The sequence below is a fragment of the Mustela lutreola genome, chromosome 16, assembly GCF_030435805.1.
Source record: "Mustela lutreola isolate mMusLut2 chromosome 16, mMusLut2.pri, whole genome shotgun sequence".
NCBI lineage: Eukaryota > Metazoa > Chordata > Mammalia > Carnivora > Mustelidae > Mustela > Mustela lutreola.
This window is the reverse complement of record NC_081305.1, coordinates 42691832-42715945: the sequence shown is the minus strand read 5'-3', so window position 1 is coordinate 42715945 and position 24114 is coordinate 42691832. Positions and strand designations below refer to the sequence as shown.

The 24114-nt window shown below is 47.0% G+C and overlaps 2 protein-coding genes across 3 annotated transcripts in view; both read left to right on the top strand.

The window, feature by feature from the left end:
* Positions 1–6067, top strand: part of NPHS1 (NPHS1 adhesion molecule, nephrin) — a 28651-nt gene extending 22584 nt beyond the window's left edge. Inside the window, exons 24-29 of the mRNA XM_059153123.1 lie at positions 1926–2045; positions 2186–2210; positions 2317–2392; positions 2564–2657; positions 2745–2860; positions 5058–6067. Of these exons, the coding sequence (XP_059009106.1) occupies positions 1926–2045; positions 2186–2210; positions 2317–2392; positions 2564–2657; positions 2745–2860; positions 5058–5189 (563 nt within the window). The 3' untranslated portion in view covers positions 5190–6067. The remainder of the gene's footprint in view (positions 1–1925; positions 2046–2185; positions 2211–2316; positions 2393–2563; positions 2658–2744; positions 2861–5057) is intronic.
* Positions 6068–16882: 10815 nt separating this feature from the next.
* Positions 16883–24033, top strand: PRODH2 (proline dehydrogenase 2). Of its 2 annotated transcripts, none has more exons than XM_059152966.1 (10): positions 16883–17141; positions 17217–17413; positions 17503–17641; positions 17725–17811; positions 19400–19474; positions 19557–19712; positions 19789–19955; positions 22147–22257; positions 22669–22754; positions 23665–24033. In XM_059152966.1, exons 1-10 carry the CDS (start codon positions 16968–16970, stop codon positions 23847–23849), a joined length of 1377 nt encoding a protein of 458 aa, XP_059008949.1. In that variant the 5' UTR covers positions 16883–16967; the 3' UTR covers positions 23850–24033. The 2 variants fall into 2 exon arrangements, with proteins under 2 accessions (XP_059008949.1, XP_059008948.1); XM_059152965.1 differs by having other exon boundaries at positions 16884–17141; positions 19400–19480; positions 23665–24031.
* The last annotated feature ends 81 nt before the right edge of the window (positions 24034–24114 follow it).

Here is a 24114-nt window from a genome sequence, read left to right as displayed (position 1 = left end):
GAGAGAGATTCATTTATTTATATTAGAGAGAGGGAGCAAGCAAGCAGGGAGAGGGAAAATCAGAGAATCTTAAGCAGATTCCCCACTAAGCATGGAACCAGAGGTGGGGGCCTGAGGCAGAACCCCACACAGGGCTGAGACAGGTCTGGACATGGGCAGTCGTGGAGCCCTAAGCAGTACTCGATCTCACGACCCTGAGATCAGGGCCTGAGCTGAAACCAAGAGTCAGATACTTAACTGACTGCACCACCCAAGTGCTCCTTTACATTTGGCTTTTGATGCAAAATCAACCACTTCAAACATGGGCACTTATAATAACAACCATAGTTTCTCTTGATTCTATGAGTGGCTGAACAGTTCTGGTCTGGGATAAAGGTAGCTGGATGTGCGGCTGGGACCGGTTGATCTAGGAGGTCTCCTCCTCACATATCTAACAATTTGGTTCTTGGTTGGGACAATGGAGATAGCTGGGCCACATGTATCTCCTTGACTTGTTCACATGGAGGTGGTCAGAGGAATCCCAAGAGCAGCAGGACTGGGCAAACACTTTCAAGCTCCTGATTCTGTCACATTTGATATTGTTTTATGGGCTGAAACAAGTGACATGTCTCAACTCAGACTCATTGTGTAAGGGGACTACTCAAGAGTATAGATACAGGGGCGCCTGGGTGGCTCAGTGGGTTAAAGCCTCTACCTTCGGCTCAGGTCGTGATCCCGGGGTCCTGGGATCAAGCTGACGTCAGGCTCTCTGCTCGCCAGGGAGCCTGCTTCCCATCTCTCTCTGCCTGCCTCTCTGCCTACTTGTGATCTCTGTCTGTCAAATAAATAAATAAATATCTTAAAAAAAAAAAAAAAGAGTGTGGTTACAGGGAGAGAATTACGACCATTTTGCTAACAATTCCCCTTCAAAGCCTGAGAAGAAGGTTGCAAGTGACAGAAATTCAGCTGTTGTGCGCAATAAAAAGAATTGCTTGGCTGGTGAGGTTGAAAACTTCAATAGGTGCTCATGATTTTCACGAAGGACCTATTTCTCACTCTCTCTCAACTTTGCCTTCATCGCTGATGGCCTCCTTCTCAGATTCTTTCATCAAGAGGGCAAAGAAGTACCTATGCTACTCCACATACCTTCAACTTTGTTCCACTTCTCAGCAGCCAGCACAGAAGTGTCCTAAATGTTCTGGCAAAAATCTACGTTGGGCCAAATGCTGGATGGGTCTGAACTGATCACTGCAGAAAGAGGAATGGGTGCTCTTAGCAGCCAGGGAGGTCCACATGTCCTCTATGGAGATCTATGGGAATATACAGCCCAAGAGTGAGGAAGGGGTTATTTCTTCCAAGGAAAATGAGTGCTGTTAGCGGAAGATGGGGAGATGGATGCTGAGCAGATGTCTGCTTAGAAGGATTTAGTCTTGTCCTTAGGGATATGGCAAAGGACTCCAATATTACCTTGAATGGAAGTTTGTGCAAAGGGGAAGTCATTTGAGAAGAAAATCAGTTGAGAAGACAGGACATTTAGGACAGACATTTGACTCTTCCAAAGCTTAGGGATGTGGCTTTAGCTCAGTGATTCTGGAAACAACTCCACTGGTTAGTTTGTGTGGCTGAGGGGTCCAATACCAGGGTCTATGGTTGATGGGCAAGGCTGAAAACATGGGAAGAGGTCTTGAACGCCCAGCTGGAGCTCCTACCTCAGGCTACACACAGGGCTCACGCAAAGATAGGAATCACTGTTAGTGGTTTGACTTTTGAAAGAAGCCACCTGCCCTGAGGTGGCAAGAAGGAGTGACTTGGAAATCTCTGCCCATGTCCTTCCTTGACCTATGAAGAAGGGCTTTGCTTAGTCAGAATTGGGCTTTCTCAGAGAATGCTCCTTAGGGCCTAGAGCCAATTGTTTTGGGTTCACTGGAGATATGTTCTTCCCCCAGGACCCCCAGGGCTGCCCCTGCTGCCTGTGCTGTTTGCTGTTGGGGGTCTTTTGCTGCTTTCTAACATCTCCTGTGTTGGGGGATTCCTCTGGCGGCGGAGACTGAGGCGTCTTGCTGAAGGTGAGGAGAGACCATTCTTCCCCTACAGGGATATTGGCCCAACGGTGACAGAGAGCCCTGGGGCTGCTCCGTATTAGTCTCCCAGGGCCTGTTGGCCAGAGGAAGGGTGTCTCTGATCCCTTTTTACCTACTTTCCTCAGGCATCTCAGAGAAGACAGAGGCAGGGTAAGTGGGAATATTTTTCTGTAAGAAAGGCTCTGAGGAAGGAGGTTTGGGGATGAGAGGTGTCAGAGTCAACACCCAGCTGCCCTCCATATCTCTGTCCTGGAAGGTCGGAGGATGACCGAGTCAGGAATGAATACGAGGACAGCCAGTGGACTGGAGACAGGGACACGCGAAGCTCCACGGTGAGTGGGGATAGTCTCAAAAGTTCTGCTGACAGGGAACTGCAGACTAACATTCTGTTATTAACTTCAGGGTAATCGCAGTCTTTCCTGGGAACTATGGAGCCAGAGGATAGAAAAGATTTTATCTGTGGTTTTTTTTTTTTTTTTGTGGGGGGGGGGGGCTGTTGACAGGTTAGCACAATGGATGTAGAGCCATATTACCACTCCATGAAGAACTTCAGCCCCCAGCTACCACCAACACTGGAGGAGGTATCTTATCCCCGAGGTGAGTCATGACCATATCAGAACTCCCTCTGCTCATAGATACCCCTGACATCTGGACAGGTGCCCTGATCATCCCTTCCAACTCCAGGTTTCACACATCTTGAAGAGGAAGATATGGCTTTTCCTGGACACCTGTATGATGAAGTGGAAAGACTGTATGCCCCAACTGGAGCCTGGCGACCCCTCTACGATGAAGTACCAATGGTGAGGTGATTTGTATCAGCAGAAGTCTTTCCTGGCTAGTGGTAGAAACCCACCTCCTACTGTTCATATTAGTTAAGGGTAAGCTAGACACCATAGCACAAAAGCCTGGCTATGATCCTATTTCCTCTCACATGGCAATCAGAGGTGAATGACCCTGTTGCACATGGTTATTCCAGAACTCAACTTCTTTCCACTGCGTTCCTCTGCCATCCTCTAGTGCATTGTTCAAGTTTGCATAGATAGGCTAGTTCACTGTGGGTTTCAACTGGTGGGAGAGGGAAAAAGAGAGTGTGGTGAAGGTACAACCCTGGCTTATGGGCCCAGGCCCAGACATGGTTCACTCTACTCCTTCCCTGATGAAAACACAGTCAAATAGTCACACCTAACTGTAAAGGAGACTAAGAAATATAGTCCATCTTGGCAGCTGTATGCCTCACCAAACTTCTATTACCAAGGAAGAAGGAAGCTATGCATTCTGCTGGATAATTAGCCTTCTCCACTACACTGGTTAAGCAGACAGATATAGAGAAATACATCTTTTTTTTTTAAAAGATTTTATTTATTCACTTGACAGAGAGAAATCACAAGTAGATGGAGAGGCAGGCAGAGAGAGAGAGAGGGAAGCAGGCTCTCCGCTGAGCAAAGAGCCCGATGCGGGACTCGATCCCAGGACTCTGAGATCATGACCTGAGCCGAAGGCAGCGGCTTAACCCACTGAGCCACCCAGGCGCCCGGGAAATACATCTTTAGCCCACTCAATTGAAAAGTCAAGGAACAAAATAGACTCCAGGCTGTACCCAGATGGACCCAGTTTCCTCCCTAGAGATGTCCTTAGAAAATGCAGATTTGTATCCTATTAGACTGGTAACCTCCAGAGCAAGAGAGTGTCTCTTTTCCAATAGCTCTAAAGTTCCAGAGCTCACTCTATTAGTCTAGCTTTGGTCACATATTTATTGCTGGACGACTGAGGCAGGGGAAAGACTGCTAATCAGACAGGTCAGGACTGGTGTCCAGCTATGGCATGAGTGAGTAGGGGCCATCCACTGGACTGAGTAAGAGAGGAACAGAGAGTCCGAGGGAAGTGAGGATGGTGACTGGGCAAGGCGATAACAACGGACCCTTTGTCTATCAACAACCTCCACCTACTGTAAGGGGGGTAGCACAGAACGCTTGACTTTCTGTGTGGCCTTAGCTGATGCTTTGGGATCTCTGGGCCAAGGATTTCCCTCTGTAGCTCTGTCCCAGATGGTGCACTGTTCTCACAATCGTGGGGGGAAAATGGGCATTACAATGCTGTCCGTGGTGCTGAACCACACATGCCCTCTGAAGCGGAGATGCAGTCTGCACACTTTCTCTGTAAAGGTCCAGAGAGTAAATCCTTTGGGCATTGCAGGACATGCTGTCCTCTTCGAAACTACTCAGCTCAGCTGCTGTCATGTAAAAGCAGCCACAGATAGTACATAAGTGAAAAAGTGTGGCTCAGTTCCAAGAAAACTTGATTTTTAGACACTGAAATTTGAACTTCATATAATTTTCATATGTCATAAATATTCTTCATTTGATATTTTGCCACCAATTAAAATATGTAAAACCATTCTTAGCCCCAGGCAGTATGAAAACAAGCAGCAGGCTGTATTTGGCCCATGGGCAAATCAGCTCTAAAGTTTGCTGAGCTAAAACAACTCTTTCCTCTGAATCCTAGGGCAAAGCACATCCCCAGTAAAGACCTCTCTACATGGTCATTTTTGTCTTCTATTTTGATGAAAATTTTGAAATTTATACGATGAACAGAATCTTGACTCACATTCCACTCCAATTCCCTATATCATGCACTTTTAAAAGTTTCATATTTCTGATATTTAAATTATTTTTCTGACAGAAATCATGAGTTATCTTAGACTTGCTTAAAAATAACTAGTTAGTGATGTTAGGAGGTGAAAAAAGATGGAGATATAGATAAACCAAGATCGACCAAGAGTTGATATTGTTGAGGTTAGGTGAGGGATACAGGGAGGTTCATGATGGAAGCTCACTATAATTGCTCTCCTCTTTGTATTTGTTGGATCCCCCCATAATTAGAAACTAAAACTTTTTTTTTTTTTTTGGAAGTTGAGAGGGAGTGTGTATCCTTCCTAGAGCTGTAATGATGACCCACAGGGCATCTTTCTACGGTTCCAACTCCACCTTTGCTTGTCAGGGCCCCTGCAACCCCTGCTGGCCTGGGGAGACATATGAGGACTCAAGAGGAATCTATGATCGGGTGGCAGGAGACTTGGATCCTATGGAACCTGATTCTCTCCCCTTTGAGCTGAGGGGACATCTGGTGTGAGAGCCTTCTCAACACCCCTTTCCTACACCAGCAGGACACAATATTCCAATGGCCCTTTTTGCTCCAACATTGGCTGAGCTTGTTAAGTGGGCTCCACAAGACACAAAGGGACAGGACTATTTTCAGGAGAGTTGTGTGTAAGTGACAGCGGATGATTCAAGCTGGTGTCAACAAAGCTCATATAAATAAGCCAGCTCTGGGAACTGACTTTAGAAACTAAACTTCTCCAATGGGAAACAATGAATCGTAAAGACATCTCAATAATGAAACACTATTCTAGGGTCTTTATACTTTTTAATAGTCCAATTTTCAAAACTTGGCAAAGATACATTAAAAATAGTTCATTTTGAGTTACACTACACCCGAGATAGCTAATAATAAGTGGAATTTGTGAGCCATTGTTATATCCTGCTTGTCTTGTTATTTTCCACAGGTATCTAAAATATGATGTATAAACTATGACACACATGTAAACATAAATAGACTCTACAGAAAAAGACAATAAACAAGCTAGACACAAAAGACTGCACATTGTATTATTTCATTTTATAGAAATTCTAAAGCAGGCAAAGCTAATTTAAGGTGACAGAGCAGATCAGTGGTTGCCTGGGGCCATGAGAAGGGAATTGACTGCAAAAGGTCACAACAGAACTTTTGAGGGGTGAAGGAAATGTTCTACATCATGATTATGTTTGTGGTTTCATAGGTCTAATCTGGGGCGCCTGGGTGGCTCAGTGGGTTAAATCCTCTGCCTTTGGCTCAGGTCATGATCTCAGGGTCCTGGGATTGAGCCCTGCATCACATTGGGCTCGCTGCTCAGCAGGAACCCTGCTTCCTCCTCTCTCTCTGCCTGCCTCTCTGCCTACTTGTGATCTCTCGCTGTCAAATAAATAAATAAAATCTTAAAAAAAAAACGATTTGTCAAAGCTCATTGAACTGTACACTTATGATGGGGTTTTATGGTATATAAATTATACTTCAGTAAAGATGATTTGTAAAACAGCCTTAATAATTAAGCATCCCAGCAAGATAATGCTTATTGTTTATATTGAATAGCAGAAAAACTGAGAGATCTGCCGATTTTCATGGAGAACAGAGTATAGCTAAGTATAATCTTCATTTAGGTCTCCACTTCTACTTGATTAGTCATATTATCAAAACTGTAGGTTCAAATGCTCATCAACATATTATTTTTTTTCAGTGAAGACTAAAATACTAGCTTTTAGACTACAGCACTTGAATACACAAATACACAGGTCCAAACAATTCCCTTTTAATTTAAAAGATGATTTGATTCCTAAACGTAGAATTTTTCTAATTGTGTATTTTTCCTTTTCAAAGAGGACACCTGAAGCATTCTGTTTCCACACTGGCTAAGAAAAAAAGGTGAATTTATTGGCTGTTCTAGCTGACAACATCAGGGGAATGCTGGCTTCAAGCATTGCTGGACCCCGTATTGAAACAAAGCCAGGAAGGGTCTATTCTTCTATGTCTCTTGGGTCTGCTTTTCTCTGCATTGATTTCATCCTCAGGTAGACTCCTCATTGAAAGATGACCACTTACAGCTCTAAGCTGGCGTTCTACAAACTCAGCAGCCACAGTGCCTCTTTTGCGGATAGTTCTGGGAAGTCCTGGGCCTGTTTTTCCCTCAGCCCAGCTTGGGTTTTAATCCCATCCCTTAACCAACCATTGTGACCAGGGAAGAGAATATGCTGATATTCTTGGATCTTGGTTGATGGGTCCCACTTGAACAGCTTGGGTAAGTCTCCCCAGAGGAACTCCAGGCTGTGGTTGGGTCTCTTCATGCACTTCCTGTTTCCTCTTTGCCATTGTCTGAAACAATGTAGCAAATATCTATTGCTTCCATCTGCCCAGAATCTAGTCCCTCTTAATACATAATACTGTGCATGAGACAAGTTTCTGATTACAGCAAGCTCCTGGATCCAGCTGTGCCTGAAGTTAGAGCTGCTTCTGGACCATAAATTTCCCTTCCCCCCTAGGCCAATCTGAACGGTGGCTTTAGTTAGTTGCGACCATGAATTACCCTTTTCTTAAGTCCGTTTGAATGGGGGGCCTTTAGTTAAAGGATACAAAAAAATGGATAATCCCACTCAAGCTCAAGTAGAGCTAAAAAAGCATTTATTTTACTTGTTAGTAAGGGAAAAATAATAGTTTCATAGTTGAGAAAACATATTCATACCACCTTAACCAAATGATCAAAGTTAACTTTACCAAGCATGAGACAAAATGACATCACAAGCCCCTGATATGAAATACTGAGGATATGACAGAATGTCAATGATATTCTGGGGTAAAATGCATAATATGAATCTAATAATGAGGGAGAAAGGTAGGAATTCGATAAAATAACTGGCCTGTAATCTTAATGTATGTCAAGGTTATGCAACACAAAAGAAGACTGAAAAAAATAGAATGTTGAAGGGTCCCTGAGTGGCTCAGTCAGTTACGCATCTGTCTTTTGCTCAGGTCATGATCTCAGGGTCCTAGGATGGAGCCTCACATGGGCTCCCTGCTCAGTGGAGAGTCTGCTTCTTCCTCTCCTTCTGTGATCTCTGTCACTCTAACTCTCTCTCAAACAAATAAATAAAAGTATTTTAAAAAGAGAAAAGAAAAAAGAAAGAAAAAGGAATTGTTTCAGATTAAGAGAGACTGAAGAGTCAACTGAGGGTGACACATAATTTCCATAATGGCTATTATGGGACCAACTGACAAAACTAAATAAGGATTGTAGATTAGATTGTATCTAATCTACTCTAATCTAATATCAGGTCATGATCCTAGACTCCTGGGGTGGAGCCCCACATCTGCTCCCTGCTCTGCAGTATGTCTGCTTCTCCCTCTGCCTGCTTCTCCCTCTGCCTGCTACTCCCCATGCTTGCGCTCTCCCTCATTCTATCTCAAATGAATAAATAAAAAAATTTTTTAAAAAGATACACTTATGATGAGCACTCACTCATGTACAGAATTCTTGAATCACTATATTGTACATCTGAAACTAACATAACATTATATGTTAACTATACTGAAATTAAAATAAAAAGCTTAATAAAGTTTAAAATAATAATAATAATGTTGGGGAAAATTTTGTTTTGTTTTGGGGAAATTAAAAAAAAAAACACTAGAAAATGAACCATAGAATAAACTCAAAGAAAATAGAATATTTCTTCTACTTTTAAGAAAATTAAAATAGTGCTTGCTTTAACAACATATATAATGAAACAAACAATAAGGACATGATAGTATGGTCCCCATGCAAGGATGACACACAAATTGAGAAGTATTCCATGTTAAATAAGTAAATAAATAAAAAAAAATATGTTAATGAGAAAGTAAAATGGAGGTTCTTTCTTGATTTTTTATTTTAAAAGATTTTATTTATTTATTTGAGAGATAGAGTGAGACGAGCGGGCACAAACAGGGGTGGAGGGAGAGGGGAAAACTGGCTCCCTTATTGATCAAGGAGCTGGTTGCGGGCCTTGATTCCAGGTAAAACTCATTTGTGACATTGGAAGTCAGGAGTGGTCATCTTTGGGGCAGAGAGAAATAGGGATTGGAATGTGATACGAGGAGAGCTTCCAGAGGGATAATAATGTTCTTTGACCAGGGTACTAGTTAACATCCTATTAACTAGGTCGTGTAACTTCCTGCACGTTTATCATACCGAACATTTGTAATATGGGCACATTTCTTCATGTGTGTTTTACACCGTTAAAATTTTACATTATAGGGGCGCCTGGGTGGCTCAGTGTGTTAAAGCCTCTGCTTTCAGCTTGAGTCATGATCCCAGGGTCCTGGGATAGAGCCCCGCTTTGGGCTCTCTGCCGGGCAGGGAGCCTGCTCCCCACCACCCCGCCTGCCCCTCTGCCCACTCCTGATCTCTGTCAAAAAAAAAAAAAAAAAAAAAAAAGTCTTAAAAAATTTACATTATATCTCAGAAGAGGCATTATAGTTGGAATTGAAATTTTCCTGTATGGGGAACAATCTTCGGTGCCATTCTGAACCACAAAAACAATTTTTTTCACTCAATTCACATTTCACAATTCACATTTCTGAAGTTTGATTTCAGAAAAAAATCAGTATGTTTTAAACCGTACCACACATTTTTATGCATTTGTAGACATGTTATGTTAATAATTTAAGATAATTAATAAGCCTTTTAAACACCGCTTAGGTTTCAATTTGTTTAGGGCGCGGACGCAGGGTCTAACGTTCCTGGTTCCTCGCCTATGTAAGTCTGTAGCGTCCTCCAATCTCTGCGGCAACAAACAACGTCTGCAATAGTTTCCAAAACTCCCACCAGGGGGCGATAGCGCCCCGTTTGAGAAGAACAAATCAAGCCCAAGATTCTAAAGACGTAATTTGTATATTGGGATCTGGAGCTCTGCGGAGAGGTCTGTGCTGGAGATAAAAACTTGATGGTAGCGGGACGCCTAGGTGGCTCAGTGGGTTAAAGCCTCTGCCTTCGGCTCAGGTCATGATCCCAGGGTCCTGGAATTGAGTTCCGCATCAGGCTCTCTGCTCATCAGGGAGCCTGCTTCCTCCTCTCTCTCTGCCTGCCTCTCTGCCTCCTTGTGATTTCTGTCAAGTAAATAAAAAATCTTAAAAAAAAAAACAAAAAAAAAAAACCTTGATGGTAGTAATGGGAGTGTCCTCCGATGTTAAGCGGTCACCGAGCCCCGATATTAGAGGCTGAGTAGGTGTGCAGGGCATCCAGACGCAGAGGATCACAGGAGTACCAGGAGGAGATTTTCCTAAAATTGATGCTGGACAATTGTTAAGGCAGGGAGTGATAGGAATTGAGGCTGGCCAGATGGACGAGGATAAACCAAGATCATCTAATAGTGTTTGTACTTTATCCTATGAATGGTCAGAAGCCAATAAATAGTTGAAGTAAGGACAACAGACAAACAACATTCATAGTTTTCTCCATATGCCAATCCCTATTCTAAGTTATTTTGATGTATTTTCTCCTGGAACCATTAGAACCACTTAGGAGTCCAATTACTTTATCACCTAGTGTCCATTCACCCTTTCTCATGCTGACTCTTGGGAAGCAGCAATATCTATCCCCCCGCTTCAAGTAGGCTTTGTGCACTGGATGTAGCCCATTCCACATGGGGCTACAGAATAGCCACTAGGATTTGGCCATTCTGAGTATCTAACTCTTCAGCCCCACTGATGGACTTAGGGGTCATCGGGTGATCCAATCAGAACCGAGAGGATTCTGATCCCACAGGTGTATGGGATCTTAGACTATAGATCTAAGATACAGATCTATCTACAGTGCCCCTGTTTGTTTTTTAAGTAGGCTCCACACCTAGCCTGGAGCCCACTTCGGGGCCTGAACTCACAACCCTGAGATCAAGACCTGAGCTGAGATCAAGAGTCAGATGCTCAACCAACTGAGCCCTTCAGGAGCCCCAGAAAGCGGAGAGTTTTAAGGGAAAAGGAACAGCAAGTGCAAAGGCCCCGAACAGGAAGAAGTGCGGTGTGTTCAAGGGACAGCAAGGAGTAAAAGAGGGTGGGCTTGGGGGAAATATAAGAGCTAAGTGAGAGGAGTGTAGGGGCCAGACTGTGGGGGCCACAGTTCTCAGCTGGGATGACCATTTTAATCACCAGGGGAATTGATGACATTCCTAATGCCTGTGAACAATTAAATCAGATTCCATGGGGTAGAAGCCCAGACTTCAGGAATTTTAAAAGCTCACCAGATGCTGGAAACTACAGGTTAATGGATAAACAAGTTGAGATTTATTGGCACAACAGGATACTACTCAGCTGTCAAAAAGAGCAAACTACTGATAAATGTAACAATTTACATAATCTCAAAGATATCAGGTTAAGGGAAAGAAGCCGGTCTTGAAGATTACATACTGTATGGCTGCCTATACTTGACATTCTCAACAATACAAAACTGCAACAATGTTAGAAAAGATCAGGGGTCTTCGGGAGAGGGTGTGGATGCAAAAGGAAGTGTTTGGGGAGGAGGCAACTGTTCTTATCTTGATTGCAATGGGGGTGTGTGCGTAGAATGAATTGATACATGTGTTAGAATTCATTGAACTGTATACCGAAAGAAAAAGTCATTTTTATAGTATGTCATTCAAAAAATAAAATTAAAATAATCTCCCCAGGTGATCTCAATGTGCAGCCAATGCTGAGACCACGGGTAATGGCCGTGAAGACCATTTGAAGGAGCTTTTCCTTCTCTTCAGAACCATGAGGAGCAAGGGAGGTACATTCCCAAGATGGGAACCCCCAGGAGGATTCACACACTGAGTCTGGTCCAGGGGGGCCACTCTTTGGTCTGAACGTGCCAGAGGGATGAGACCCTCTCTGGTTTGTTTCATGCATTCATTCAATAATTATCCAGCACCCAAGGTGAGTTGCCTGAACCTGGGAGACAAAACAAGACAAAAGCTAAACCACTCCTTCCTCCTATCAGGCAAGAAGAAAGGAGTACTTTAGAGATTGCAAGGGGGAAATCTGGGAAGGGGGTCAGAAGTTGGTATTTCTGGGGCGCCTGGTGGCTCAGTGGGTTAAAGCCTCTGCCTTCCACCCAGGTCATGATCCCAGGGTCCTGGGATCGAGCCCCACATCGGGCTCTCTGCACAGCAGGGAGCCTGCTTCCCCCTCTCCCTCTGCCTGCCTCTCTGCCTACTTGTGATCTCTCCCCTGTCAAATAAATTTTTAAAAAAATCTTAAAAAAAAAAAAAAGTGAGGAGACAGATGTCCACCCGATCAAGGTCTCTGTGACTGTCACCCTTAGGATTTGGGGTTTCCATGAGGATTTGGGGCTCTCCCATCACCCATCCATGTGTTCCCTGTTTATCTCTACCCTCTTCCACCTCCACTCTGGCCCCACCTCATCCTTGCGCCCCTATCCCTGCATCAGGCTCCTCCCTGGCTTCTAGACTGAGACCCTCTCTCCTATCTACTCTCCCACTGGGGAGTCAGCAGGATCTTCTTTTTTTTTTCCAGGGGGATTGACTTAAAGCCAAAGTGTGAGTTTCTCTTCCATAGCTAGAATCTTCCACAGCTCCCCACTCTGCTCAAGGTAAAATCGGCTCTTCACAATGAATATTTAAGGTGCCTCACATCTAGTCCCAAAAGACAGTTTTGTTTCTGGCTTCTCTCCTCTCCCTATTCCTCCCTGAACTCTAGTCCTCTTAATCTCCCAATGGCAGGTCTGGGAAGGCTTTGAAACTAGCCCCTCAGCCTGTCTCCTACTTTCCTGTCAAGGCTGCTCTGGCAGAGTTGTTGAGAAGCCTTGGAGGTCCTAATAACATGGTGGCTAAGAGACCAGACTGGGGACTCTGGAGTCAACCTAAATGGTCAGCAGTAGGTGGCTAATCTACTAAATTATGGCCCTCGACCAGAACACGGGATTTACAGTATATATATAGGATAAAGGAACACATTAGATGACATCAATGAATATAATTAGGCAAATATTGCATGTGGGGCATTCTACAAGACACTTGTTCTGTGATTTTTTTGGAAAGTCAATATTGTTTGTTTGTTTTTTTAAGTCGTGGAGTGCCTGGCGACTCAGGTGGTTGAGCTGGTTTTGGCTCAGGTCACGCTCTCAGGGTCATGAGATCCAGCCCTGTGTTGGGTTCGGTGCTCAGCTCAGCAGGAAGTCTACTTAAGATTCTCCCTCCCACTTTGCCCACCCCCCACTCACACGGTCTCAAATAAATAAATAAATATTTTAAAAATATCATGGAATATCCCAGGACCCTGGGATTATGACCAGAGCTAAAGGCAGACGCTTAACTCCTGAGCCACCCAGGCACACTGTTCTTAGTCTTTTTTTTTTTTTTAAGATTTTATTTCTTTATTTGACAGAGATTGAGATCACAAGTAAGCAGAGAAGCAGGCAGAGAGAGAGGAGGGGAAGCAGGCTCCCTGCTGAGCGGAGAACCTGATGCGGGGCTTGATCTCAGGACCCTGAGATCATGACCTGAGCTGAAGGCAGAGGCTTTAACCCATTGAGCCACCCAGGCACCCCATCCCTGTTCTCATTCTTAAGACATGCATGCCAAGATGCCACAAGTTCTATAACTTATTTTCAAATGATATGGGGGCACATGTTCATATTAAGAAACAGGGAAAGAGGAGAGAAAAGCAAAGATGGCAGGGTTGTTGGATCTAGGTGGAAGGTGTAGAAGTGGTCTGTGGTCATTCTTTAAATTGTGTTTGCAAATTTTTATGCTAAGTGTCAGAGAAAATGGAATCACCAATGATGAGAGTTCATACAAGAGAAAAATCTCCAAGCGTTAAAAATGAGACAGATCAGGGACGCCTGGGTGGCTCAGTTGGTTAAGCAGCTGCCTTCGTCTCAGGTCATGATCCCAGCGTCCTGGGTTCGAGTCCCACATTGGGCTCCTTGTTCGGCGAAGAGCCTGCCTCTCCCTCTGCCTCTGCCTGCCACTCTGTCTGCCTGTGCTCTCTCTCTCTCTCTTTCTCCCTCTCTCTTGCTGACAAATAAATAAATAAAATCTTAAAAAAAAAAAAAAAAAAGAGACAGATCAGTAAGCCATGGAGAAAACTAACAAAGCCCAAGTTGGTTGTTTGAAAAGATGAATGAGATTGATAAAATCCCTAGCTAGACAGATGAAGAAGGAAAAAAAGAACAGAAATGACCAATATCAAGAGTGAAAGAGGGATTATCTCTACAAATTCTGTAATTAGATTTGACAATTTAGATGAAGTGATGATTCCTTGAAAAACACAAGGAATGAAAGCTTGTGAAATAGAACATATGACGAGCCCCGTATTTACTAAGGAAACTGAATTCATTATTTAAAAACGTCCCATAAAATAAATAAATAAAGAAGAAAAAAGCAAACTTCCCACAAAGACAACTGGCTCAAATGGCTTTACTGGTGGATTCTGTCAAAGATTCAAGACAGAAACAACACAGAACTTTTCAAATTTGAGACAGAGCTGTATGTGCTGAGATGGGAATAACCTTTCAAAATACATGAATGGAAAAAGTCAATGTGCAAAGGAATGAATAGTATTCCTCTTTACATAATAAATAAAGGAGATATATAGGTGCATATTCTGTCTTTGCAAGGATAGCCCACTGCCTTATAGGGAGGAAATTGAGGAGCTGAAATTCAGGAGTGGGAGGAAGACTAGTTTTTCACTCTGCCCCCTTTTCTATTGTTTTAATTTTTCAATATGAATTGTGCAAGGAACTAAAAAAAAAACAAAGCCTTTTTTTAGCTCAAGCTTTGCTGGATTTATAGTCTGACTCTAGTCAGATGTTCTGTGAATTGGGTACTGATAAAAGATGAGAAAGAGGCTGCATGGCTAAAATCTTGAACCTGGGGTCTAGGGGACAAGGTCATTAACTCGACACTTAGCCACCCACTGGCTGTGTGCTTTCAGGTAGATAGCTCTACCTCTCTGAGCCTCTGCTTTCAACACCTGTGAATTAGGGGTTATACAGTGAAGGATTAATTTTGCCCAGCTCCTGGGAGGTAACCTCTTGGAATATCTAGCTTGGTAAGAGTGTTTTTGATTACCTGGAACATACGGTGTCAGCTTGACCTCTGGAGGAGCTGGACACCAATGTCAGTCATATCAGAGGACAGCTGGGACTATGTGAATGACACCCCAGTAGAAAGCCTGGACACCAGGGCTCACGTGAGGGCTGCTGGCTGTAGTCCTCTGGGTGTGTCGTCATGCACTGGGTCTGGAAGTGTTGAGAGCTGTTTGCTCAGTGGCCTGGGAGAGAACAACTAGAAGCTGGTGCCCGGGGTCACCTGGACCCCATGGGCCTCTTCCTTTTGCTTTTTTTACTCTATATCCTTTCACTGAGGTAAACCAAGACTGTGAATAAAACAGCTCTTCTGAGTTCTGGGGGTCCTTCTAGTGAATTACGAGCCTGAGGTGGTTTTGGGGATCCCCAAACCCAGGAGTGATGAACAGTGTATACCTCACAGGGAGCACAGACACTAGGGATACTGTGCACACACAGTACTTACTGGTACTTACTGAGATCATTTCGTGGGTCAGGCTATGTGAGCTCGTGAACTCACCAGAACCCCTCATAGCAGCCCCAGGAGACTGATACTATGATTCGTGTTTCCTTTTTTTTTTTTTTTTAATATTTTATTTATTTATTTGACAGACAGAGATCACAAGAGGCAGGCAGAGAGAGAGAGGAGGAGGAAGCAGGCTCTCCGCGGAGCAGACAGCCCCATGCGGGGCTCGATCCCAGGACACTGGGATCATGACCCAAGCCGAAGGCAGAGGCTTTAACCCACTGAGCCACCCAGGCGCCCCTCCTTTTTGTTTTATTGTGAAATGTACATTCAGGAGTATAAAATGTAGGTGTAGGGCATGAAAAAAGTCACCTGGGTGACTCAGTCGGTTAAGTGTCTGCCTTTGGTTCAGGTCATGATCCCAGGGTCCCGGGATCGAGCCCCCACGTTGGGGGTGGGGGGGTTCCCTGCTCAGTGGGAGTCTGCCTCTCCCTGTGCCCCTCCCCTCCATATGTGCTCCCCCTCTCTCCCCCACCCTCTCTCTCTCAAATAAATAAATCAAATCTTTAAAAAAATACTTAGAATGGGAACAACTGTGAGTTATCAGGTTAGGAAAAAAGGACAGGGAAGCTCCCAAGAGCCCCAACCCAGTTACAGCTCCCCCCATCGCCCGAGGTAACCACCTCTCTGACTTTTGAGATAGTCTTTTTGTCTTGTCTGAATGGTTTGGCCACCCACGTGCATATTCCTAACCCTACTGTTCTTTCATTTTCCCTGCTTTCAAGTGTATTGAGTGGACTAATGCAGCATGTCCTGTTTGGTGTCTGTCTTCTTTCACTCACCACTGTGTGTGTGAGATTTAACCATGGGGTTGGAGGCATCAGAAGTCTGTTCCTTTTTTTTTTTTTTTTTTTAAGATTTTATTTATTTATTTGTCAGAGAGTGAGCACAGGCAGACAGAGTGGCAGGCAGAGGCAGAGGGAGAAGCAGGCTCCCCACTGAGCAAGGAGCCTGATGTGGGACTCGATCCCAGGACGCTGGGATCATGACCTGAGCCGAAGGCAGCCGCGTAACCAACTGAGCCACCCAGGCATCCCAGAAGTCTGTTCCTTTTTCACTGCCATATAGTATCCCACAATGGATGCCCTTGTAGACCAGGATATATCTCTACTTTTTCTCCGGTTGATGGAAATTTGGGTGGTTTGTGGCCGTTGCAAACCATGCAGCTGTGAACATTCCTCCCTGTACCTGTTTCCCTACGGCCACAACCTGGTTCTCTAAGATGTATGCTCAGCCTGGAACAGCTGGCTTACAGGCTATGTGCATTTTCAAATTGATTCAGTAACATTGCCATCTTTCCCATCCAAAGATGTAGTAATTGCAATAAGCAAGATTGAGTAACTTTCCCAAGATCACAAAACCAAATCGCTTTGAACCCGGAGATCTTTGTTCCAGAACCCCTGCTCTCCCTTAGTACCCATTGGCACACGGTGGGCATCTAACAGTTGTGAGATGTTCTGCTGAGGGTTGTTGGGGGCTATTTTGGGGGCTTTCCACTCCTGTCCCCGTTATTCTGAACTCTGTCCCCATCAGTTAATCATTAACTGCCCCCCAAAGAGCCTATGATCCTAAAAGATTCGCCTTGCCCTGGCTACTGCCTCGTTAATCAGTCACTGCCCTTGGCTGGGCAAGGGGCACTTGGTAGACCTGCCTCCAAAGCCCCTTTACTTGCTTTAGAAGTGGCTAGGGATTTGTGATGCTTCGGACCTGTCGTGTGCTCTGTTCCCAAGCTGGACCCTCCGCTGGGGGCTGGAAGCCCTTGAATTTTGATGGAGGGGCTTTTCACCTCAAAGGCACAGGAGAACTGACCCGAGCTTTGCTGGTGCTGCGGCTGTGTGCCTGGCCCCCTCTGGTCACACATGGCCTGGCGGTGAGCAGGGACCCTGGGGACTGGCCTCGGGCAACCCCGGGCTGGGCTCTGAGCCATTGCTCTCTGTCACTCCAGCTCCAGGCCTGGTCTCGGCGACTCCTGGGCTCCCGGCTCTCGGGTGCCTTTCTCCGAGCGTCTATCTACGGGCAGTTTGTGGCTGGTGAGACAGCAGACGAGGTGAAGGGCTGTGTCCAACAGCTCCAGGCCCTAGGCCTCCGGCCCCTGCTGGCAGTACCCACTGAAGAGGAGCCAGACTCAGCTGTCAAGACGGGGTGAGTAGGGGCCAGGCCCGGGGAGGCAGGGAGGCTGGCAGGAAGGGGATGGGTGGGCTCCTGAAGCTAATGCCCGCTGGCTACGGCAGTGAGGCCTGGTATGAAGGGAACTTCAGTGCTATGCTTCGGTGTGTGGACCTGTCACGTGGCCTCCTGGAGACCCCTGGCCCGACTGGGAACATCCTCATGCAGCTGAAGGTGACAGCGCTGACCAGCGCTCGGCTCTGTGTAAGGGACGGGCAAGATGGGGGCGGGAGGGTAGGGCTGCCGACCAGCTCCCCCTCACCACTCCACCCACCACCCCATTCCAGAAGGAGCTAACCTCCTGCATCAGAAAACCAGGGGCTTCCTTGGAGCTGAGCCCCGAGAGGCTGGCAGAAGCCATGGACTCTGGGCAGGTAAGGATCTCAGGCTGGGAGAGAATGGATGGTTGGTGGGGAATGTGGGGAGGGGGGCCGGGAGGGAAGCAGAGTTCTGTTTACATGGATGTAGCAGGCACCTGCTTGCAAGTGGGATGTCCCAACTGTGTAACTACTGCTACTCCCCAGGCTTGGAACAATCGGAAATAAATGTGGCTGTAGCCCTGGGGTGTGGTTGGAATGGATGGAATATGTGGGTCATCTGGGGCTCCTAGGTGAGGGCCTAGGGGCTGGGAGCTCTCAGAGGAGGGAGTGAGACAGTTAGCTCTTTACCAACTAGAAGAAAGTTATCAGTATTTGGCCAATCAACTGGAAGTTATGATTAGGCCAGTGGGGTTTTGGTTTGGTCATTCACTCATTCGTTCATTCGTTTCTTTTTATTTCCATGTACTATTCCAACCCGCCCTCCCGGTCACTGGCATCCCTAATACAAAAGCCCGGCTCTCCCTTTCCATCTCTGCTAGCTCATTCTCCTTCCTTGTTAGGTTCTTCTCTTCCTGTCTCTTCAATATGGCAGTTCTCCAAGTCTAGGTCCTGGCTCCCGCCTCCTCACTCCTTCCTCCCTTTGGTGGGATCTTCTTACCCACGCTGCAGCCTCAGCTTCCCCACCGGGTACTCATGAGGCCCATGTTTGTCTCCAGTCCCAGCCTTTCCCATAAGCCCCTGGACATGCTCCAGACCCCTCACACCTACCAGATCCCACCCTGGCTTCAGTGTCTCCCTGAACCTGTTCCCCTTCCTGCCCACATTTCAGAGACAGCCCTCCCAACCCCTGTGTCAGTCCCAACCTCAGACAGAAGTGAAGATTGGGTGGGTTAAATATTTGGTGAGGTACCCGAAATAGCACCAGCACCGAGTAGGACTTCTCTGAGGGTGGCTGTCGTATGTAGGAAGTCTCACCAGTTACTGACTCCCCAGGACCCCCCAAGACTCTGCCCCCAGCCAAGGGGAAGACAATTCTCCGGGAAAAAAAAAATCTTTTTTTTAAAAAAGATTTTATTGGGGCGCCTGGGTGGCTCAGTGGGTTAAGCCGCTGCCTTCGGCTCGGGTCATGATCTCAGGGTCCTGGGATCGAGTCCCGCATTGGGCTCTCTGCTCAGCGGGGGGCCTGCTTCCCTTCCTCTCTCTCTGTGATCTCTTCCCTTCCTCTCTCCTACTGTGATCTCTCTCTGTCAAATAAATAAATAAAATCTTTAAAAAAAAATAAAAATAAATTAAAAAGATTTTATTTATTTATTTGACAGAGATCATGAGTAGACAGAGAGGCAGGCAGAGAGAGAGGAGGAAGCAGGCTCCCTGCTGAGCAGAGAGCCTGATGCGGGGCTCGATCCCAGGACCCTGAGATCATGACCTGAGCTGAAGGCAGAGGCTTTAACCCACTGAGCCACCCAGGCACCCCAATAAATAAAATCTTTTAAAAATATAGTATCTATGTGATACAGCTTCATTTCCTACATTTAACAATTTCGAAACGTGTCTCCCTTCTGGATGGTGGGGGAGGGGAGACACGGGCCCCGGAAGGATTCAGTCACCCGAACCATTCTCACCTCCTCTGCTGCTCCCCCAGGATCTCCAGGTCTCCTGCCTCAGCGCAGAGCAGAACCGGCATCTCCAGGCCTCTCTGAGCCGCCTGCACCGGGTGGTCCAGGTAACCCCGGCCATGGCCCGTCCCCCCGTGCGTGCCAGGCACCCCAAGGCCTGACCGCAGTCCCTCCCACCCACAGCACGCCCGGGCCCAGCACGTGAGGCTCCTGGTGGACGCTGAGTACACCTTCCTGAACCCCGCTCTCTCTCTGCTGGTGGATGCCCTGGCCAGGCGCTGGAACAGCCCTGGGGAAGGCGGGCCCTGGGTGTGGAACACTTACCAGGCCTATCTGAAGGTGTGTGGTACACGGTGGGGGCCCGCGGGCTGGGGTCCCGGGGCCCTGACCCGAAGCTGCCTGGGTGCCCCGCCAGGACACACACGAGCGGCTGAGGCAGGCCGCGGAGGCCGCTGACAGGTCTGGCCTGGCCTTCGGAGTCAAGTTGGTACGAGGGGCATATCTGGACAAGGAGAGACAGGTGGCTCGGCACCAAGGGACAGAAGACCCCACTCAGCCAGACTATGAGGCTACCAGTCGGAGGTAGGACTGGGCCAGACAGGCCTCAGAGATAAATCATAACCTTTCATCCCAGAGCACTGTCCATGATGCAGCCTCTGTATGTCCCCATATCACTTCCTCTCCCTGGTCCAAGACATCTTCTCTTCCCACCTCCTCTTTGGGCTCCCTGCTCCTTCCTTTGTCCACCACCCCAGTCTGTATCCCATAGGCAGCCAGAGGGCGCCTGCTAATATCTAAGTCAAATCCCGTTCTCTGCTCAGTTCAAAACCCTCCCATTGCTCCCACTGCCCCTCAATAAACCCCAAATCCTTACAGCAGCCCCCAGGCCCCGCATGACCTGGTCTTGTCACCTCAACTTCTCTTCTGCCCACTCTGTTCCTCCACACTGGCCTCCTTGATGATCCCCAGGGCCTTTGCACTTCCTGTTCCCATTGTTTAGAATGTTCTCCCTCCAGACAGCTGCTTGCTTCAATCCCTCACCTCCTTGGGTCTCTACTTTTTGGAACCTCCTTGGGGAGCCTTCGCTGCCCTCGCTGCCCTCCCTATCAAAAATGAGAACTCCCACACCTACCCTCTTCCTGAATTTGCTTTCCCTCCTCAGCGCTTACCAGCATCTGAGATTCTACACACTTTCATATTCAATGGCACATTGTCTCTCCCTTGAGAGTGTGGGCCCAGGAGGGCAGGGGTTTCTGATTTGTTCATTGTTGAGCATCCAGTGTTTAGAATTGTGCCTGCTACGTGACAGGTGCTCAGAACACATCTGTTGAATACATAAACAACCCCAAGTGCCCCCCCCCCAACACCCATCTCACAGAGGATGGAACCCAGGCGCGAAGAGGTAGAATCACTTACCCAAGGTCACATAGCTAGTAAGTGGCAGGACCAAGTTCTGAACTGAGCAGACTGACTCTAGAACCTGCATTCTTACTCACCTCAAATCACCCTGTGCTGGGAGCAAAACATGGGTGAGCTCCTTGGATCCCCATCCCAGGACGCTGGGAAGAAGCAAACTGTTCCTTTACCACATACTTTCTGATCGCCTGATTTAGATCAGGGCCTGGGCTGGACCCTGGTCCTGGTCCCATTCCCAACTAAGGTGGTCCCCAGGCCCAGTCTTCGTAGAGCTTAAAAATCTACTTCCATTTCCCGCTGGATTCAGGAAAGGTTTGCAGAGCCACAGGGACTGACCCAATCTCACAGGGCAAGGGGCCACGCCATGGCTGGAAGCTAGGCTCACACCCGAGGCCTATGAGGGCTCCTACATACGATTGTGCCCCACAGGCTTAATCACATCTGATTATTTCTTACTAAGTTATAATAAACACATCATAAAATTCACCATTTCAAAGTGTACCATTCAAGGGATTTTAATATATTCACAAGGTTTTCCAACCATGACCACTAATTCTAGAATACTTCATCACCATGTCCATTAGCAGTCACTCCCCATTTGCTTCCCCTCAGGCCCTGGAAGCTTCTAATCCATTTTGTGTCCCTATGGATTTGCTTCTTCTGGGTATTTCATACCAATGGAGTCATATGTGTGGTCATAACATGTGACCTTTGGTGTCTGGCCTGTTCCACTCAGTGTAACGTTTTCAGGGTTCAATCATATTAATCAGTCGCATTAATCAGTACTTCATTTCTTCTTATGTCTAAAATAATATCCCACTGTACCACACCTTGTCCTTAGGGTGGCACACAGCCAGCAGCAAGCTGGGAAAGCATTCGCCAGTCAGTTTGTCTTTCTGTATCAGAGCCCCTGAGTGTCCTCACCCTTCTTTGGTGCAGGGCACTCCACGAGCCTTTGTGCCCCGTCATTCCTTTGAGCCGGGCCCCACTGACCGTTACGTTACTGTTGCTCGTGCTCTGTGGTCAACGCTGCTGTGAATGACCTTAGGTAAACGTCATCTCATAAATGGGATGTCACCCTTTGCTCTGAGACGGCCACCAAGCCAAGGGCTTTATGACACCCCCATCTTACTCCATCCTCAACAGGGCTGTGAGGTGAACGTGAATCGTTACAAGAGAGGAAACAGGCTCAGAGAAGGGCTATCCCCTGCACCTGGTGGAGGGGAAATGGGGGTACCCTATGATCTCTGAGTACTTGCCCTTAAGCACCCCAACTCCCAAGGAGAGGAATCCTGAGTCCCCGGGACTTGACTTTAACTACCAGGAGCCATAAGCTGAACAGAGCACCTCCCTTCAGTTACAGCCGCTGTCTGGAGCTGATGCTGACCCATGTGTCCCACCGTGGCCCCATGTGCCACCTCATGGTGGCTTCCCACAATGAAGAATCTGTTCGCCAGGCAACCAAGCGGTATGTAGAGGGATGGGAAATGGGTCCCCACAAGGAGGACCCCTCAATTCCTCTCCCTTGCCAGGGGTGGGCAGAGGGTGGTGGACATGGAATAGGGGTAGGGACGGTGAGGGACAAGTAGGTTCACAGGGATGCAGGGGAGGCTATTAAAATATTTACCGCCCTGTAGGCCCCAGCTAAACAAGGCATTGCTCCTTTTTTGCTGGGGCACAGGGAGGTCTGTGGGTTCCAGGGAAGGAGCTGGGACTCGCCAGGGAGCTTTCATGGGCCTGAGAATAGTGGTTATTTATCACTGAGTTTGGAAGTACTTCAAAATTTTAGTAAATGGAACAGCCATATGAGTGCATAATGGCTGACTGTCAGCTCTGGATCCAGCCACTGTGTGGACTGATGATGTGGCCTTCTCTATAGCATGTGGGAGCTGGGCATTCCTCTGGACGGGCCTGTCTGTTTTGGACAACTTCTAGGGATGTGTGACCACGTCTCCTTGGCACTGGGTATGTGGATGGCCCATTCTCCCCATTCCCCAACACCATGCCCCACCTAGCCCTTGGCCTCATCCCCTCCTAGCCAGATCCCTTCTCCCACTCCCAACCAGAGCCTGCAGCTGGCCCAGCCACCAGATTCTTCCCGATAGATCTGTTGCTCCCTATCTGAAGGCCTTGCTTGTCTGTTCTCTAAGCCTGCTGTCTCTTGCTTTTGCTGGTGTTCGATCATGGTGTCTTGTTTCCTATGTGCTTTGTTATCTTGATTGTGTCTCCCTGGGGTCTGAGACCGGAAGATTTATGTTTTCTTCTGCCAGGTGCTAAGGGGTACAGAACCACTTTACCTTATATTCAGAGCTTGAGGTTTCCAGAAGTATCTCCATTATGAAACTTTGAGCTACAAATATGTGAGGCTAATCCATGGCCTTGATCTCTCAGAGATGGGCTTTTGTTTTCTTTGCTCTACTTATGGTCAAGGCTACTATTCCCTGTGAGCTGGGGAAGGCGGGAGGGAGTGTTGATTTCTGGTTAACTCTGACACTGAGAGTGCAGCTTAACTTCAGGAAATGCTCCTTTACAAGTCGCCCTGGCCAGACTCTGGGCCTCAATTTCTGTACCCCCTCAATTCAATGAAGTCATCAAATCTTGCCTTCAGGGTGGAAGTGTTTCCTTGCGTCCTTCCCTTTTTGGGTTCGCATTTTCTCTTAATCCTTGGATTACTAAATTCCTTACTCTTTTGGCAGTACTTTAATAACTTTAGGAACATTTTCTAAATGTTTACTGCAGGATTTTAAGGGTTTTTTTCATTGGGAATTTTGTCCAACTCACCTAGTCTGTCACATTCTCAGAGATGAGAGCCTCTGTTCCAGGTGGGGCCTCTCCCCAAACATGAGTTCATACCCTGCTAACAATCTCCCTGCAGGGCAGGCCGGCTATGCGGTGTATAAGTCCATCCCTTATGGTTCCCTGGAGGAGGTGATCCCCTATCTGATCCGGAGGGCCCAGGAGAACCGGAGCGTGCTGCAGGGTGCCCGCAGGGAACAGAAGCTGCTCAGCCAAGAACTTCGGAGGAGAGTGCTGGGTCGGGGCCTGAGGGTACCCCATTAGCATCCCCAGGAGTCATGTGGTTAATAAAGATCCTGAGCTAGGGATGCCTGGGTGGCTCTGTCTTCGGCTCAGGTCATGGTCCCAGGGTCCTGGAATTGAGCCCCGCATAGGGCTCTTTGCTCAGCGGGAAGTCTGCTTCCCCCACCCCCCCTCTGCCTGCCTCTCTGCCTACTTGTGATCTCTGTCAAATAAGTAAATAAATCTTAAAAAAAGAAAAAAAAAAAAAGAAAGAAAGATCCTGAGCTATTGCCCTGCACTGAAGCTG